This window comes from Pseudochaenichthys georgianus, chromosome 7 (assembly GCF_902827115.2).
Source record: "Pseudochaenichthys georgianus chromosome 7, fPseGeo1.2, whole genome shotgun sequence".
Lineage (NCBI taxonomy): Eukaryota > Metazoa > Chordata > Actinopteri > Perciformes > Channichthyidae > Pseudochaenichthys > Pseudochaenichthys georgianus.
In genome coordinates this window covers 20,203,338-20,223,559 of record NC_047509.1, presented here as the reverse complement: position 1 = coordinate 20,223,559, position 20,222 = coordinate 20,203,338, and the positions used below count along the sequence as shown (strand labels likewise).

The window sequence follows — 20,222 nt, the reverse complement described above, 5'->3', positions numbered from 1 at the left end:
GGAAATAGCTGTGGCTGCTTGAGAGGAAAATGAAGAAAAGGTCAGGGACCCACCAAACAACATTCTACTGCTCACATCTTGGTGCTTTGTCACCGAATCCCTCCGTGTAAAAATTACAGCTTGGTCACAAGTTATGAACATGGACACTTTGGGGCTGAAAGTGAGAGTTTGCAATGTCACTAAACAATGTTAACAATAAGAGAAACCTTGAAGTTGCAGTCAATAATAAATTATATTGGCTTGAGCACCAAAATATACACTCATGATGTGCATTGAATTCTACATTTAGTTAACAAATAGCATACATGGCAGATCAATATAAGCCTTTTGTATTTCGACCTGAATATTCTGATTAAAACTAGTCCTTTCACCACATCAGATTCAAGCAGCAACACTGCCCTCTTGTGTCAATGTATGATCATCGATGCATTGCAGTGAGATAAAGCCGAAACAATTACATTGAAACCACCAAGTTGAGTTTTCAGGAAAAAACATTTATTTAAATGCAGCAACAAAATTTGGGAACACTTTTGAAATGTTTAATTCTACCTCATGATAGTATGGCTTTGAATATACCGGTTTACTGCAGGATCGGTTCCTCAGCCAAAGCAAGTCTTAGCCAATGATAAAGTAGGTTGCCGACATGTATACCGTTTATATATATTAATGTCCTATCCAACATTGACACAGTAGTATCAACATTTACAGTATATCATTATCAATTTATGTCATCCTTAGCGCTGCATCTTGGAATGTTATTGCAAACAATGCTAGCTTTAAGACTCATGAATGCATACAAGTTGGTCACACATGTGAACGGACCTGGCAGCAATAGCCAGGGCCATTTGTGGTCTTTTTTAGGGAATGTAAAGGCACTTCTTAAATTAAAGGTGGAAAACTAATCTATGGAAAAGGATGGGGGGCTGTTGAAACTAACTGCAAAACGAGGGTACATGTGACAGGATAAAAAAAAAACGTTGGATGCTCTTCGTCTTCAGCCGTTCATGACCATCCTGACAAGTTCTGTAAAGGAGAGGAGAGAGAGAAAGACAAGAGTTAGGATCGTTGTCTAGATATTGGCAGAGACCCCCTCCAGATACAGCCCCCTCCTCAGCCAGGTCTGGCGAAACTGGGTAGGAGATGCTGCATTTGGAGGCAGATCCCCCACATTCTGTCTACCCAAAGGAGAAAGGGTTATAGAGGGTACTGAGAGAAAGAGGTGAGTTAATCATCTCCATCTTCTATTTAGCCAGAGCATTTGGCAGGGTCTATGATCCAAGAGGAGCTAGTTAGAGAAGCCATCCTTGCTGTATGCTTTCCTCTAGCTGAGAAGCAGAGAAAGGGGGAGAAGATCAAGGGAGTTTAAGTCCAGTCAGAGAGCGGCCAGCTACGAAATCAGCTTCCATCGGCACAAAAGAGCAACGTATTGCATTTCTCTGTTAGTAGGAAAAGGGACTGGTCTACTCTCCCAAAGCTGGTGGCTGTATTCAAACTCTATAATGTCAGTCCATTTCATCTGATTAAGAAGAAGCATCACTTCTAACACCAACAGAGGAAGAAGCCTATTTGAATAGCAGCAATGACAAGCAAATGAGATTAGAAGCGCTGCCTTGCGACCTTCACACCCATCAAATAACTCAACAATGGCCACCAGGCCTTCCCTGAATAAAACCAGTCACTTCCTTGTGTGTCTTAAACTGAGGGGGCCCCAGACACATGCAGAGGGGCATGCTGCAGCCAGGGGGCCAAGACAGCAGGGGGGGGGGGGGGGGGGGGGGGGGAGAGAGAGAGAGAGAGAAAGAGAGAGAGAGGTGAGCGGGACCACCAGGCTTTCTACTTTGCAAAGGGACATTGTTCCCGTTTGCAAATATAAAGGGCACACTACAGGCGATCAGTGTTAGAGGGGCCTAATGGGATTGGATTATTTAACAACTAAAATGCAGGAAAGCCTTGAAGTGCCATCTCATGGTAAACCAAATGCCCATACCAGCCCTCAGCCTGACATGATGTGGCGGACAAACGCTGTGGAAGAAGAACAGTTGACACACTGTCAGCGGATATCAACGCACCAATTAGCCACAAGTGGAAAGGCACATCAAAAGACAGTAACAGCAACATGGATGATAACCAGCTCATCACAGACTAAATAAAGCAGAACTGCAGTGACAGTTTAGTACGCTAAAGGGTGTTTCCAATGATGATCAGCATCTCCCACAGCGCACACAGTATAACGCATGCCTGAGGAGTCATTATCACAATGCCAAGGCTGGCTATGATGGTTTCATTAAACAGTTTGCAGCAACCGCATCAAGTAAGTATCTTATGTTGTTTATTTCTCTCTCTCACCTTCGTAGTTGATGCAGCCATTTGCATCTTCGTGTCCCGCCAAGAGTGTTTCAACTTCCTCCTCTGACATTTTCTCACCTAAAACACAGAAAAGATTTATTCTAACAATATTGATGATACTACACTCTTTATTAAAAAGTGATGAGGGATGTCACAAATGAACGATATGGGGAATACAAGTTAAAAACAATTACTATAATACACTTGCAAACCCAATGATGCCATGTACATTCAGTTTTAAGGACATTTCATCATAATAATCACATACATTAAAGATTGTTAATATAGTGTGTAAACTTAAAATCAACTCAAAATCATTCTTATCTAGATACCTAATAAGGAGGATGGAAATGTAGCTCACCTAGCGTAGTGAGCACGTGACGAAGCTCTGCTCCCATTACTGTGCCGTTGCCCTCCTTGTCAAAGACACGCAGTCCCTCTACAAAATCCTCCATGGAGCCCTGGTCTTTATTCTTAGCGATGGCCTGGAACATGGGCAGGAACTGCTCAAAGTCCAGCATCTTCATGTTCATCTCTGCAAGAAGACAGAATAAATGCGGTAAGTCTCTAGCTGCAACACACAACTGTGCAATCGAAAGAGAATAAGATCATTTTCTAATCATTTATGTACATTTAAGACCTCCCCAGTGTGTTTATTATTCCATCTCACCCTCAGCCTTGGGGTTGCCCAGGACCTTGAGCACCTCAGCGTTGACGGGGTTTTGGCCCAGGGCCCGCATGACGTCCCCACACTGACTGAAGCTGATCTTGCCATCTCCCGTCCTGTCGAACAGCAGGAATGCCTCCTTAAACTCTGCAGGATACACAGACACATGACCAATTAGATTAGAGGATTTCATTCTGTTGGAAACTAAGATCAACAAACATGTATTGTAGAATGATGTGAAGAGGGAGGTCAGTGATAGGAGGAGAAATGGGAAAAGCCAGTAAAGGAAGACAAGCAGACAAGAGAAAGCACAGGTTGTGGCCTGGTCTATGGCCTAAATTAAAGTGAGCAGGCGAGCACACAGCACTACACCGACACATCTGCGTACGTTTCTATATAAATATAGATAATAATATAATACAATGTATTAATATACTGTTCAACTCTAAGGCCAATTCCTAACTCATGTGCCGTGAAGAAACTGTATTTAAACACTTATTGTGACTAAAATAATCGTTTTCAATCGATACGTCAGAGCGGACAAATAGCTTGCTCTCTGGTTGCCATTGCAAATGCCCCTCCAACTTCCTTAATTTACCCAAATCTATATTTTCAGGCAAGTTATCTGGTCAGTCACTTCACTAATGAAACACTACTATCTTTGTCATGGTTGTTGTAGTTTTAAAATGTTCTAAAGATTTCAAACATGGCAAAAACATGTAATAGTCATAGCTTCAAGTCAGTAAATTAAACGGCTATGGTATAGATGTTTTCTTATAAAACTGTTAAAATAACATTAAAGTAAAGAACTGTGTCATAAAGCAGAGGTTCCCAACCCCCTCCGCGGACCGGTACCAGGCCGCGGAGGTATTACTGCCGGGGCGCGAAATAGCTGTGAGTTTATCGTAATATTTGCAGAATTATATATATTATATAATTTTTTTTTATCATAATATTTTTCTCAAAAAGGGTTTAATTTTCGCACCTATACCAGTCATATTATTTCATCCAGTAGCCTAGTGAAACTTCCACCAGAAAACCGTTGAAAATGGCTTTTATGATGTTCCGAGGGATTCGGCAGCTCAGCCTGGTCTCAGCCTCTTGTGCGCACGAGAAAGTTACCGGTGCGCCAAGTAGGAAGAGGAGTGTTCGGTGTGTTTGTGTCTGTCCGACACCGGCATTTGTTTTCAAATGACCATGAACAGTAATTTACACACATCTGGCTAACTCCATAGTTATATGCGGGTGTTCCCAAAAGAAGTTTAATCCTAATCTCGACGTAGTGCTAAATGCTGTCGGAGTGCACCGGAACGAACAACACTATCATAATATCTTCTGAAAACAAATGCCAGTGTCACAGACACACCCTGGCGACCGGACATGTCCTTCATAATACGCCTTCTCCTCGTTTTCCCATCACTGGATTATCCGTAAATCATACAAACAAAAACAAAACGTTGATTTATCTGTTTTCCTGTTTTGGTAAAAAAAAAACGGAATAACGTCGGTTTTTTGGTTTTCCGTTTTCCTGAAAAACCGACACGGGTTCTTTTTTAAATGTTGTTAATATGTTTTGGATGCATATTGTTCTAGTGTTTGTTCAGGCTGTTACATAACATTAGCCTCTGTTGCTACCTGCTGGTGGTGAGTAAATCTTAAAATCAGTTCAAATTGACAACCAGTCCGCGATTTTTATTGGATCTGCCGGTCCTTGGCACAATAAAGGTTGGGAACCCCTGTCATAAAGGGCTCAACTTATTAAAGAGATGTGTTATCTTGAAGAGGATGGCCACAAACATCCCAAATGCTCTAGGTCTAAACTAAAGTAAACGCTCCTCCTACAAAACATCAACATCAGTTTCAGATAGGCATGTCAACTCAAGTTTAAAGCATTTTAAAAATTGGCTTAGATCTTTATAGCTATTGGTCAGAAAACAAAAAGGTCTTAAGATGTAGAAAAGGATGCCAAATGTATTTGACATTTGACTTGCTTAATAACATAATGTATGAATTAACTACTTAATTCATCTGTGTTAATTGTTGTGAGTCTTAAACAAAGACATAGCAGAAGCTGTAAAGTATTTAAGAAATTCAGTCAATCACTTCCAAAACGATCAAGCAAAAAAACACAGCACTCATTAAACAATGTGAAAGTAATACTGTTCTGTTAATGTGTCAATATAGTGTAATCTCAAAAACGTGTCACTCATGTTATGGTAGCAATCAAAGATCAATGTGTAGTAAGTAGTATTTTATCTTCTATTTCCGCAAGAATATATCTGGTTTGAATATATTCCTTACACAACTTTAAAAACAAGATTCGACTTCTCTGCTGCTCCCCAACTCCACTTTGACATGTTACAGTACTATCTTGAGTACTTCTCAAAGAGTACAAAACATTGAGTAGTTGTGTTGTTGTTTAAGGGGAACTACCTAGGCGTTATCATTTATCAGCTATGATGCAATCGTGTCATTCATCACAGGGTTGATGAATTTAGCTTTGATCTAACATTAGACAATGTAATACAGTCAAACAGCTTATCTAAAAACTAGCTATCAAGGAGACATGGAGTCGGATAACATCCGGGCGGCAGTTTGGTTCTAATGTTATGGGACAAGCTATTCCCCGCAAAAAGCTCAGGCACTGTTGTGGAGTTGTTCCTGTTCTGAGGAATGTGCCTCTTCACTTCTGGGTTGTGAGCACTTTTCCCAACACCATATTTGGTATTAGAGGAGTGGAGGAAAGTAGGAGGAGAGTGAGAGTAGCTATAGCCTATTATGTCAGTGTGATTAAACAAACCAGCCTTAGGACAAAAACCATGCACCACTGTATCCCGCACCAAAAAAGGGCACGCTCTAGGAGATGAGTTGCTTGGAAGATAACAGGCAAAGTTTATGGCAAGCTGACACAACCAGGAATGAATACAGTCCAACAGAACAAGACTTATGAGGACAAATGTGACCCTGGCTACTTTGGCTTACTAATAAGTGCTGCTAATGCATGATTGACCACGTAAAAACACTGCGACAAACTGTCAAAGCGGGGAAATAGTATTATAACGTTATATGCACAATATGACTGATTTTGACGTACCAAACAACAGTGCAAAGCAACCATCATTCACATTTATTACAGATTTGTTTTTTTTTACCAAAATCTACATGCAGATCACACCCTAAACACACCGAGATAGCCATCAGTTCTGTGCTAAGGCGGTCCCTCTTTCACAGACTTACCATGAATCTGTTCCAGGTTAAATTCAATCTGGAAAGGACAAGCAGTTGCAAGTGGAAAGTGATGAAACAGTACGGAAATAAAGAAGGCAAACCTAGCCTAAAACCAGAACTACTATGACAGGCGGGCATTGAGCAGGATGATAGTGAAGATACAGGGCAAAGTGTCATCTTAAAGAAGCAAGAATGAAAGCATGCAATACAGGAGAGAACTTGAAGAGCCACAAACAAAATCAAAACTCACCAAGGATTTGATCTTCCGAGAAGTCAGACTGTTCAAAGAGAAATAAGGCTACATGAAAAGTGTTCCTTTTGCTACGCAATAAAAAGGCTAGCTTAGGTTGACTTCAAAAGCTTTTGAACATAGTTTGAAAATAGTTAGATCTATTCACATCAGATATTTGCTAACTAAAGCACATTCAGCACATATTCATTTACAAGTAGATATTCCAGCGACATTAATTAGCTTGTCGTGAGATTGTTAACTTTATCTACAGTTACCGTGCAGGCTAATGTTAGCTTCTCAAAAAGTTGCACTTCCGCTAGCAACCCGCGAGCCATTTCAGACACTCAAACTCAACTTAACACCGTTGTAAAGCTAAAACATTTTTTTATAAAGAAGAAGCTAATCACACAAGATAAATGGTAATGTTATTCAAGTCGAGTGGAACAAAAACCCACCATGGTTCTGTTGGCTGAGGTGTGTCCGAGGCGTCAGCTAACCAAAGAATGTGTGACGGCTCTCAGAGAAGGTTGAGAAAACCACAGCAGCCGTGCGTCATGACGTAGCACGCACGACGTCCTAGCTTCAGGGCGAACAGCTACGCTCCATATATAGGAATATAAACGTGGGTATAGCTTGTGATTTACTGGACACTAATTATATATCCATAAACCTCCTTAAACTACTCATTTTATGACTGAGGTGACAGATACAAGTATTAAGTACATTTAAGGGTGTAAACTAAATGTTTTTACCTTATTTAGTGTTAACCTTAAATCAGAATTACATTCTGTGAGATCACAATTTATATTAGATTAAACTAACATTAAAAACTACTTTTTTTGTCAAATATTTTTTTGATTTTGTGACAAAAATTGAATATTTGAATCCTTGTTATGTCGGGTAATTTGAGAATTAGGTCAGTGAAGACTGACACCTTGTGTCAAAATTACAACGATCCATATTAATGGTTTCTGGATAAATACGTTTTAGCATCTGCACTGATGTTGTCGAAAACCCATATAAGACACACATTCTTATGCCAAGGACAGTGATAAATGTCTAAAACATGTTCAGAGGTGATTTTGAATGTAAATTACTTTTAGGAACGTGCCCTTAACCTTGCAGAGTAATGAGTGAATAAATGGACTCTACTAAGGGATGTTAATTAGGACCAGTAGAGTCTTTGATTATGCACAGGTTTAGGATGTTTTAAATGATCTTTGTCTATTTGTTGTGCAAGTTTGACTTTGATGATTTTGCCCTTAATTGGGTAAATGAATGCATCAAATATTTGAGTGTCTGGCTGTAAAGGAATGATGGATCATTTTCGACCAGTGAGATCATGGACTGCTGCTACATCTCTTAACAGCGTGGCTAAAGAACCGTCCTCCCCCAGCAGGAGCTCTGGCCTCCTGTCATGTCTGTGGTCCCACTGTGAGCAGAAGCGGGCTTCTTAACTTGGCCCAGATATTCACACAGGCTAAATGGGACACTCCATCATGCAGCAAGAATGACACAGTGTAACACCTAAAGCACATGAAGATGGCAGCAAAGCTAGAGCACAGACAAAGCTAAAGAATATTAGCACAAAGTCTAATGTGGGCATCAATATAAATTGAGTTTCTTCTAAGACATATTTACATTAAAACATATTCATCTTATTGACAATTAATCTATGTTTTGGATTTACTGTATGTTAACATGTTTTCCTTGGTCACGTTACATACTTTGTTTATTTAATCCCAATATGTCTTTCCATCTTATTTATACTTATTAAATGTAGAAACACATTTTTGTATAATATCATTTATTATTATCTCGTATTTTATCCTTGTCCAGTCATTCAGAGGGTTAAATAAATGGGATTTACATTTTAGATTATATAATAAGTAGTACCCTAAAGCAGTATTTACTCTTTTTAACAGATAGCACACAAATTAGGTAAGGATCCCTTTAAAATGTATTTTAGAGCTGTGTGAAGGTTACATTTTAATGAACAGACTCTTTGCTCAGTGCCTTTTTGCATTAAATGTTTTATTTTGTAAGGTAAGCAGCCACAATTTAGAACTACCATATGCGATATGATTTCCATTAATCAATGGGCTTCAGCTTGGTCAGGTGAATGTGCATTTTGTGAATTTTTACAAAAGCTTTTATCTAAGTTGAAGGACAGAAGCTCTCCTCTCTTTGCAGCCAGTGTGTAGCTTTGAAAAGTGGGGCAAGTAAAAACTCTCTGAATTATTAATCTTATGAAGAATAACACATTTTCTCATGCTGCGGTATGAATAAGGGATTTAGTTTAGTTATTTTAGTTATTCTAATCAGTGGTGTATAGTCACATTGATTTGTTGAAATCATCTTCCTAATGAAAGAATTAGCACATACTGTGGCAGAAAATGCATCTTTCTCCCTAAGGAGGCCACTGACTGACTGACAGCTTAGTGCCCCATTTCTTTCTTTAGCTTATCTCATTCCAGATTTAATGTATTAGCGTCAGAAGAAAGCTACATTGCAAATGATAAGCATGTTGTGCTTTTACAGAACTTATTGTCAAACAAATTACTATCTTGTATCTCTACCTGTGCTTTATCATCAAGGTTACATCTTGACTACAGGAAATAGGATTAATAGGACTCAGAGGGTAATTGAGTGCCCCACATTAGCTTTGTCATAAAAATCATACACAACTCACCTCTAGGGTACTGGGATCAAAGGGTGAATCAGAAAGATGCAGCATCCTAGGTTTCTGCTCCGGAGTAGATTTTGGAGCTGCTTGGAGGCAGGGATAAGGAGGACCCAGTCTGGGTTGGTGCACTGGTGAAGGAGACTTCTTAATGGAGGATTCTCTTTTAGGAGCCATTCCTATTTTCTTCAACAGGCGAAATCTTGATGAGAGATATGCTGCTGGATGCTATGAGAAGATGTCAAGCTATGAAGTAAAGTGTGCCAGTTGTGAATATCCTGTGGAAGGGAGGGGAGAGGAGGCAGGTTGATGATGCTCAGGTTCTGGTAGGTGAGACAGAGGTCTACTGTAAAGCATGTGGTGCAAAGCATAGGAGGAATTGCGATGAAAGCTAAAGTGCAGATTGAAAAGGAGGATGGAGAAAGAAGCAGGCTCCGCCGTATGACTTCAAGCATACACTTTTATTTGGGTCAGCAATGTGTGTGTGTGTGTGTGTGTGTGTGTGTGTGTGTGTGTGTGTGTGTGTGTGTGGCAGCCATGTAAAATATGTCTGTGTCAAACTCAAGACTAAGATGTTAGCCTATTTTGATTCAGACTCAATTGAAGAAATCCTATGAGAAGTGTCATATATGATGTCTCCCCATTACATACAAGGAGCTTAACAATAGGTTGGTTTAGAAAAAAAAAATCGAGTTTTTTCATGCCTTCGGCTTTTTATAAATAAAGCTCGCTTTTTGTTACCTTACCTTTTTTAGTAGTTCTTAAACTGCACTTGGGTCCTATTTTCCCCAAACCTGACAAGTTTGTTATTTAGGATCACACCCAGATTCCTTGCAGTCTGAGTCGGGGAAACAATAGAGGTGCCGATGTTGATTGTCAGGTCAAGAGTGGGACAATCTTTTCCTGGAAGGAAAAGCAGTTCAGTCTTGTCAAGGTTGAGCTTGAGGTGATGAGCAGACATCCACTGAGAGATGTCAGCTAGACAAGCAGAGATGCGTGCGACGACTTGGGTCTCTGAGCGGGGAAAGGACAGAATGAATTGGGTGTCGTCAGCGTAGCAGTGGTATGAAAAACCATGCGGGCTAATGACCGATCCGAGCGAGTATGTGTACAAGGAGAAGAGGAAGAACAGAGCCCTGAGGGACCCCTGTAGTTAATTGGCAAGGGTCGGATTCGGACCCTCTCCAAGTTACCCTGTAGGTACGGTCTTTGAGGTAGGAGGTGAAGAGGGAAAGTGCAGAGCCTGAAACTCCAAATTCTTGGAGAGTGAGAAAGAAGAACTGATGATTCACCGTGTCGAATGCAGCAGACAGGTCCAAAAGGATGATGACAGAGGAGAGGGAGGCTGCTTTAGCCGTGTGCAGTTCCTCAGTGACAGCAAGGAGGGCAGTTTCTGTTGAGTGACCTGCCTTGAAACCAGACTGGTGCAGATCCAGAAGGTTGTTCTGTTAGAGATAACAGGAGAGTTGTTTAAAGACAGGAACAGGAGGAAAGTAAGTTGTAGTTTATAACATCAGACGGGTTGGGAGTGGTTTTTTTTAAGAGAGGGTTTTCTCTTGCCTCCTTGAGGCTGTTTGGAAAGTGACCAGAAGTTAGAGAAGTGTTGATGAAATGGGTGGGAAATGGTAGAATATCAGGAGCGATAGTCTGAAGGAGGTTTGAGGGGATAGGGTCCAGAGGACAGTGGTAGGACGGGCAGAGCTAATGAGGGTAAGAACCTCACTTGGAGAGAGATGGTTAAAGGAGGTCAGTGTGTGGGTGAAAGGTGGATCTGGTGACCCAGCGGTGAGTAAAGGTGAGTCAGAAAAAGAAGAACGAATGTCATCAACCTTTTTTTCAAAGTAGTTAACAAAGTCGCTTGACAGAAGGGAGGAGGTGGAAGGGGCTATGGGGGGTTCTAAGAGGGTGGAAAAGATGGAAATTAGTTTTTTGGAATAGGAAGAATGGATCTTATCTTGAAAGAAAGTGCTTTTTGCGTGAGAGATCGAAGCAGAGAAAGAGGAGAGGAGAGCCTGATAACGCAGGTATACTCGACATTGAGAAACGGCCTGTGGGTGTTTCTCAATGTCGAGTAAAGCTGCTCCAGAGCCACTATTTCAAGAATACTACGTCATTGAGTGCCGCCGAAGGACTGTTCCAATGTCCAGCATACTTGGAATTCTACAGAGCCCGGCGTACTTCGTAGCGAGAAATTTCGAAGTGTAGACTCCGCGGTCTTAAAATCCCCACAATGCTTTGCGCACAGACCAATTTCCCCAAATCTGTTGCGGAAAATGTAAGGCGGGGTCTCTCATATGACGCACACCTGCACACTTGCTTGCCTGTTCCACTCTTCGTTTTCCGAAGGCCAGAAAGTATTCTTGTCTCGCTTCTGAAGCAAGTGACTCGGAAGACATGTGCTACCAAGCAAGCATACTCGACATTGAAAAACACCCTGTGTTTCTGAAAGAGAAACAACGTGCAGAGGAAGGGCAGCGTTACCCCTGGGGCTGATGGGTAATCACTCCCAAATGAGTTAGGGGAACATAGGCATTTGAGTCCTGCAGGGTTTCCCCGTTAATATCAGTGCCTCGAAAACACATGTTGGCGACTGAAAGACATCCAGTGTTTGGTCTTTTACGGAAGCATCCTACAGTGTCTCAACTGAAAGAGGACCACAAACACACAAAACATAATAATACAATTTTGAGATTTTGGGATATTTCTCTCCCATTCTTTCACTTTTTCTGACATTTTCAACACCAAACATGTCGTTAATGTCTCTGTCTAGTGAACTACAGAAATCTGAAAGCCTTTACATTATTTATATCACACTTTATCAGTAGAAAAATGCAGGAAATGACTTTTTTAATGCATTATTTTCTGATGTATGGCGCAACACAAAGATATTTCGCTCTGTGCAAACCTTTGACTCTAATATGTCAACAACATGAAACAAGAATATGAACCTGGCTTTATCCAATGTTCACACAAGAGTTCTGGCTTTCCTACATCCAGGGCCGGCCCAAGACCTTTGGGGGCCCTAAGCGAGCTTTGGCTTGGGGGCCCCCCTCATGCGCCCCCCTCACGCGCCCCCTCACGTGTTCTCACTACACACACGTTCTCATGACACACAACATGGAACCAACTTTTGTCTTATGATGTTAGCATAAGCACACATATTGTATAAATAAGCATGTAAACACTGTGGACCTAACCTCTTCTAGGGGGGTCCGGGGGCATGCTCCCCAGGGAAGATTTTTGTTTTAGATATTGAAGTTAAAAGCATCAATCTGGTGCACTTTGAGAGCAAACTTAAGAGATCTATGGATACATCTCTCAACACCCATATGAAACAGAAATGTAAATAGATTTTTCTTTATGGATATTTTACAAATCACTGTATTCTTGTTTTGTCATATAGTATTTTATAACTGTTTTTCATTTATTCTCTCTGGCTGTCTATCTCATAATGTTCACATAGAAACTAGCTGTCAATAGGACTATCATTCAGAAGAATTATAATTTCTTGCAAAAATCTGTCACAAAAAGAGGTTGCACATTTAAATTCAGGTGTTGTTATAGCAACGTCAGTGGCCAAACAGCCACATTTACTGCTGCAAATACGTTCAAACATGCTGTTGACACGTAAAGCAGTGGCAACTATGCCACCATTTCAGCTGACTTTTTCTCAGAAATACTGTCATATAACATCCATATATTTCAGTGCTAGGTTGATGCTTAGCTAAGCTAACTATGAAACACTTTAACTGACAGGATTCCGGATCAACTGTGTACTGTAAGGTAGCTTCTAGCTTCATGTCGAACAGTAAGTCAAGATTTCCCAGAGAGCTTTCTTTGAAATCACCAGGTAACGCTAAAAAACATTACATTTAGATTGTATGACAAAGTGTTTATTTAATATATCTGGCTAGCTATAGCTACTTGCTAACGCAGCCTCCCTCTCCTCTGTCCTCATCCTGTTGGACCTGTCTGCTGCATTCGACACGGTGAACCATCAGATCCTCCTTCGCACCCTCCAAGAACTTGGAGTTTCAGGCTCTGCACTTTCCCTCCTCACCTCATACCTCAAAGACCGCACCTACAGGGTTACTTGGAGAGGGTCTGAGTCCGACCCTTGTCAATTAACTACAGGGGTCCCTCAGGGCTCTGTTCTTGGTCCTCTCCTCTTCTCCCTGTACACAAACTCGCTCGGATCTGTCATTAGCCCGCATGGTTTTTCATACCACTGCTACGCTGACGACACCCAATTAATTCTGTCCTTTCCCCGCTCAGAGACCCAGGTCGTCGCACGCATCTCTGCTTGTTTAGCTGACATCTCTCAGTGGATGTCCGCTCATCATCTCAAGCTCAACCTTGACAAAACTGAAGTGCTTTTCCTTCCGGGAAAAGATTGTCCCTCTCTTGACCTAACTATCAACATCGGCCCCTCTGTTGTTTCCCCGACTCAGACTGCAAGGAATCTGGGTGTTATCCTAGATAACAACCTGTCGTTTACTGCAAACATCGCTGCTACAACCCGCTGCTGCAGATACACGCTTTTCAACATCAGGAAGATACGCCCACAGCTGACCCAGAAATCGACGCAGGTTCTGGTCCAGGCTCTCGTCACCTCACGCCTAGACTACTGCAACTCCCTCCTGGCTGGTCTACCTGCATGTGCCATCCGACCTCTGCAGCTCATCCAGAATGCAGCGGCTCGTCTGGTCTTCAACCTTCCAAAATGTTCCCACACCACGCCGCTCCTCCGCTCCCTCCACTGGCTTCCGGTAACTGCTAGAATCCACTTCAAGACACTAGTACTTGCGTACCATGCTGCGAATGGATCTGGCCCTTCCTACATCCAGGACATGGTTAAACCGTACACCCCAGCACGTGCTCTACGTTCTGCATCAGCCAAACGGCTCGCTGCGAGGGGGACCCAAGTTCCCATCAGCAAAAACACGTGGGTTTGCTATCCTGGCTCCAAAATGGTGGAATGAGCTCCCCATTGAAATCAGGACCGCAGAAAGCTTACACACCTTCCGGCGCAGACTGAAAACTCATCTCTTTCGACTCCACTTCGAGCGATAGAATGACTAACAAAGAACTGCTAACAGAGCACTTATATACTAATAAAGGACTGGCTTAGCCAGTTGAGCAGCACTTGAAACGATTGGCTCTTTGAAACCTGATGTTCTTATATGATTCTGTTTTCCTCAAGGTTGTGTCTTCCTGGTCGAATGTACTTATTGTAAGTCGCTTTGGATAAAAGCGTCAGCTAAATGCAATGTAATGTAATGCTAACGGTTTAGCTTACCCCCGCGATTCAAAGTAACGTCAACGTAGCTGTAAATTATGCTTTGCTTACATGTTCGCATAACTTGGAAGTTTACTGACATTTACATACCGTGTTTACCTGGCTCAAGTGGTGGCTCTGGGGTTGTTGTGTGAGCCACCACTTGAGAATTGTGGTCTTTTTTAAGAAAATGTTTTCTCATGTCCATCTTCAAAAACTCTGAGTCCGACTGACATCCATCCATCCATCCATCTTCTCCCGCTTATCCGTGGTCGGGTCGCGGGGGTAGCAGTTCCAGCAGTTCCAGCAGAGAGCCCCAAACTTTCTTTTCCCTGGCGACATCAACCAGCTCTGACTGGGGGATCCCAAGGCGCTCCCAGGCCAGCGAAGAGATATAATCCCTCCACCTGGTCCTAGGTCTACCCCTTGGTCTCTTCCCAGCTGGACGTGCCTGGAACACCTCCCTAGGGAGGCGCCCAGGTGGCATCCTAACTAGGTGCCCGAACCACCTCAGCTGGCTTCTTTCGACGCGAAGGAGGAGCGGCTCAACTCCGAGTCCCTCCCTGATGACCGAACTTCTCACCTTATCTCTAAGGGAGACACCAGCCACCCGGCGGAGGAAACCCATCTCGGCCGCTTGTATCCGCGATCTCGTTCTTTCGGTCATGACCCATCCTTCATGACCATAGGTGAGGGTAGGAACGAAAATGGCCCGGTAGACAGAGAGCTTTGCCTTCCGGCTCAGCTCCCTTTTCGTCACAACGGTGCGGTAAAGCGACTGCAATACCGCTCCCGCTGCTCCGATTCTCCGGCCCATCTCACGCTCCATTGATCCCTCACTCGAGAACAAGACCCCGAGATACTTGAACTCCTTCACTTGGGGTAAGGACTCATTCCCTACTTGGAGTGGACAGTCCATCGGTTTCCTGCTGAGAACCATGGCCTCAGATTTGGAGGTGCTGATCCTCATCCCAGCCGCTTCACACTCGGTTGCGAACCGATCCAGTGAGTGCTGAAGGTCGCAGACCGATGAAGCCATCAGAACCACATCATCTGCAAAAAGCAGTGGTGCAATCCTTAGTCCACCGAACTGCAGACCCCCCCCCCCCACGACTACGCCTCGAAATCCGATCCATGTATATTACAAACAGGATTGGTGACAAAGCGCAGCCCTGGCGGAGGCCAACCCTCACCGGAAATGGGTCCAACTTACTGCCGAGGACCCGGACACAGCTCTCGCTTTCGGAGTACAGAGATTGGATGGCCCTGAGTAGAGACCCCCTCACCCCATACTCCCGCAGCACCTCCCACAGTAACTCCCTGGGAACCCGGTCATACGCCTTCTCCAAGTCTACAAAACACATGTAGACCGGATAAGCGTACTCCCAGGCCCCCTCCAGGATCCTTGCGAGAGTAAAAAGCTGATCCGTCGTTCCACGACCAGGACGGAATCCGCATTGTTCCTCCTCAATCTGAGGTTCGACAATCGGCCTGACCCTCCTTTCGAGTACCTTGGAGTAAACTTTCCCGGGGAGGCTGAGTAGTGTGATGCCTCTGTAATTGGCACACACCCTCTGATCCCCCTTTTTGAAAAGGGGGACCACCACCCCGGTCTGCCACTCCTTCGGTACCGTTTCCGACTTCCACGCAACGTTGATGAGACGTGTCAACCATGACAGTCCCTCAACACCCAGAGCCTTCAGCATTTCCGGGCGGATCTCATCCACCCCCGGGGCTTTGCCACTGTGGAGTTGTTTGACGACCTCAGTGACCTCCCCCCGGGAGATTGGCGTTGATCCCCCGTCATACTCCAGCTCTGCCTCTAACATAGAGGGCGGAGTTGTCGGGTTCAGGAGTTCCTCAAAGTGTTCCTTCCAACGTCCCAACACTCCATCAGTTGAGGTCAACAACGTCCCATCCTTACTGTACACAGCTTGGATGGTTCCCTGCTTCCCCCTCCTGAGGTGTCGGACAGTTTTCCAGAACAACTTTGGTGCCGCCCGAAAGTCCTTCTCCATGTCTTCTCCGAACTTCTCCCACACCCGCTGCTTTGCCTCGGCCACGGATGAGGCTGCTGCCCTTCGGGCCTGTCGGTACCTTGCAACTGCTTCGGGAGTCCCCCGGGATAACAAATCCCTGAAGGCCTCCTTCTTCAGTCGGACGGCTTCCCTGACCACCGGTGTCCACCAGGAGGTTCGAGGGTTACCGCCCCTTGAGGCACCTAAGACCTTGAGACCACAGCTCCCCACCGCGGCTTCGGCAATAGAGGCTTTGAACACCGACCACTCTGGTTCAATGTCCCCAACCTCCACAGGAATGCCCGAAAAGCTCCGCCGGAGGTGTGAGTTGAAGGCCTCCTGAACTTGGGCCTCCTCCAGACGTTCCCAGTTCACCCGAACTACACGTTTGGGCTTACCAGGTCTATCCAGAGGCTTCCCCCGCCACTCGACCCAACTCACCACCAGATGGTGATCAGTTGACAACTCCGCCCCTCTCTTTACCCGACTTTAGTCCGACTGACAGTTTATTTTAAATATTGTCACAGCTCACAGGATAGGTACCTGTCAGCCAATAAGACAGATTTTCATTTCCATTCAACTCTCTTGTTGGTCTGCTGTCTTGCCTCTGTTGCATTCACTGAACACGGGAAATTACAATCCTGCCGTCCTCTCTTGTGTCATGATGAGGTTCAGGTAATGCACGGTTAATGTATTATATTATTGACTCAATAATATAATACATGACTTTGAGAGTAGGCAATCTAGGCATATTAATACAATTAATTAAACATACTTATCACGGCGACGGTGTACTGAGATTTTTTCTTTTAAATAATAAAAAAAAATAATTACATTTTTTCTTTATTTTTGCTAGGGGGCCCCTTAGTGGCTGCGGGGCCCTAAGCGGCCGCTTATGTCGCTTAATGGGTCGGGCCGGCTCTGCCTACATCCTGACATATCCTTCATCATACACAGGCCGTTTCTCAATCTCGAGGATGCTGGCTTGGTAGTCGCGTACTTCCAAGTCACTTCCTTCAGAAACGAAGCAAGTATACTTCCGAAAATAAATACCTCACGATCTCTATTATGAACTTGCTTTACTTTCATGGAACACATTTTTGGTGATAACGAATGTAGCAAAGTAACATATTTACCAACACATATTCTACGCCACTACATACTTACATTTAAATGTGTGCTGCGTCAGTTCAGCCATTCTCCGCAAGGGTTTTTGAAATTGGTCCGTGCGCAAAGCATTGTGGGGATTGTAGGCCCGTCCACACAGCGGCGTGCGTTGAAGCTTGCCGGCGGGCGTGTCTGAAACTCGACCAACAACCAATCACATGAATCTCCCGCCCCTGACACACATGCAGCGGTTTGATTGGCTAGAGCTTGTACTGGCATATGATTCGATTGGCTGACGCTTCTGCCGAGGCGTCAAAAGTTGAACATTGCTCAACTTTTGCAGCGAGCAACGCCAGCAACGCTCCGCGTCGCTTCCCACAATGCAGTTCGGTGAAAAGTGACGTCACCCCATTCAAAGTGAATGGTGAAGCGTCAACACACGCCGCTGTGCCAAACCAAGGACGCGGCCTCGGTGGAATTCCAAGTATGCTGGAGATTGGAACAGTACTTCGGCTGCACTCGATGGCGTAGCATCCTTGAAATATTGGCTTGGAAGCCAGTATCCTCGAGATTGGGAAACGGCCACTGTCTCAACTGAAAGAGGACCAGAAACACATTACAAATATAATAAAATGTGGAGACTTTGGGAGATTTATCTCCCATTCTTTTACTTTTCGGATATTTTACAGACCAAATGTCGTTGATGTCACTGTTTACCAAACTACCACTTTTTCTGAAAAATGCATACAATTATGCAATATATGTTAAATACATGGTTTATACATGTAATTACTGGGGTTCCATTTCTTCTGATTACCTAATTTGGGCGTGCATATTTGCCGCACGCAAACCTACCTCTTTTGGATTTGGAAAGGTATATTACTTTCGAATCAATCATTTTTAAAAATATGAATTTTACACATAAAAAAGACACATACATTTCTCAGGGGTGCTTAGGGGGTGCTATGGCTATCCTGGGGGTGCTTCAGCACCACTGCAGCCACCTGTTTACACACCATGTAGAACCACGACGTTTAAAACCACGATAAAAAAGGAGGGAGACCGTAGTCTAAAATAGAGCCACTAGATGTCACTGCTATACAGCAGGAAGACTCGACCCCATAAAGCTTTTGGCTACAACTCGATTCAAATAATTACATTTTTTTTTTTAAACTCTTGTGAGTAAATTATAGGTTTACCTCAAGGTTTTCATACAACAAAAATACTCAGTAACTTAAAAAATAATTTTTTTTACAATACAACAATAACAATGCAAATGTATATTCTGCTTTGTTTGATAAAAAGTTATCGTCTGTCAATCATCTGATCTAGTGGTAGGAAGTACACTTTTGGCTACATTTTCTCAATAACTGTGCTAAAGTACTATTTTGAGTTACTGATAGCCTACTTTGCTTGTGTTTTGTTTAATTCCTGCTGCTTAATACATAATTATACTCTAATATATTCCATAAGGAATAGGTTGTACTTTTTACTTGACCACAATTATCTGTGTGCTATAGTTGCCTACCGACGTGCATATTCAGATTACTATTCAAATTAGGCCAACAAAATATAATCACAAATACATTACAATATGGCCATTCATTATAATACAAACATATTACATACATATTTCTGAAACCGTCCATTCTGCACAATAAGTAGGCCTACCATAGTATTGGAACTTCCCAAAAAGACGACTTTAGCCGAAGTACTATGATATAATGCAAGTGACGTATTTCGATGTGAAATGATTGGATTTAGCGTCAGGGTGCTGATCAGAAAACAGATTTACTACTTTTGGCGTCACTCTACCCGCTCCTCCAATAATCAATTCTGCCCACTCGTCAGTGGATTTTTGGCCCAATCCATCGCGCGCTCAATGGGCCTTGAAATGACCGTTTATGTGGCACGTCAAAACAATAGCGACATAAGACCCTCACTGCGAGACCAACGGCACTACTGCCGCTTTAATAGCGGATAAAATATGCTAAATAAAATAAAAATAAAAACAAAAAAAGTTCTCTCGATTATCAGAATATCATTAAATAAAATAAAATGTAGGCTACAATATAGATAAGCTTTTTCTTATTTTATTTTTTATATTGTTAATACATACGGTCAGCCTGCAGCCTATATTCACTTAGCTCTGATCGCTTGAGTCTGCCGAGCAGACAGCTCAGTTTAAGAAGATTAGCAGTGCCTCACGTTTTCTCATCATTTGCAACAATAATCCACAACAAAAGGCTAATAATAACAGCAATATCCCTTTGGTCTGCTTTGAAATAGATTATCTACAATACGCCGTTATTAGCAAATTGGAATATTATCCTATTATGACATCCATGTTTCTGCATATTTCTTAACATCTCTGAAATTAATTTTCAAAATGGTTAGACACTCAATTTGATAAATTACCATCATCAGCTTCCCTTTCTTTCATTTTGTGTGCAGTGTTGTGTGAGCAAATTCAATTACTTCAACTTAAAGGAAATGTTTCAACAGATCCTCTGAGGTGCCCCAACTGACTAATGAAATTATGGCAGTTCTCCCACCTAATGTCATTCAAAGTCCCCCCTGCTACAGCAAATCTCCAAACCACCTGATTTATTTTTAATGATATTACACCCCTCAGTCGGCAGTGTCATGGTAATAATCGGGGC

General features: G+C 43.0%; 1 protein-coding gene across 2 annotated transcripts; it reads right to left on the bottom strand.

The window, feature by feature from the left end:
• Window positions 1-473: 473 nt before the first annotated feature.
• LOC117449320 (myosin light polypeptide 6) lies at window positions 474-7,010 on the bottom strand. Of its 2 annotated transcripts, none has more exons than XM_034086931.2 (6): window positions 6,929-7,010; window positions 6,492-6,519; window positions 3,017-3,160; window positions 2,708-2,881; window positions 2,347-2,424; window positions 474-1,023 (listed from the first exon to the last, which is right to left on the bottom strand). In XM_034086931.2, the coding sequence occupies exons 1-6, from the start codon at window positions 6,929-6,931 to the stop codon at window positions 995-997; spliced, it is 456 nt and encodes a 151-aa protein (XP_033942822.1). In that variant the 5' UTR covers window positions 6,932-7,010; the 3' UTR covers window positions 474-994. The 2 variants fall into 2 exon arrangements, with proteins under 2 accessions (XP_033942822.1, XP_071059888.1); XM_071203787.1 differs by lacking the exon at window positions 474-1,023 and adding an exon at window positions 1,979-2,022.
• Window positions 7,011-20,222: the final 13,212 nt, after the last annotated feature.

Excerpts from the sequence above, each read along its gene's own strand:
- LOC117449320 (XM_034086931.2), bottom strand. Across the intron at positions 2,882-3,016 it reads GGGCAACCCCAAGGCTGAGG|AGATGAACATGAAGATGCTG; the intron begins GTGAGATGGAAT and ends GTCTTCTTGCAG. Across the intron at positions 1,024-2,346 it reads TGGCTGCATCAACTACGAAG|AACTTGTCAGGATGGTCATG; the intron begins GTGAGAGAGAGA and ends TCTCCTTTACAG.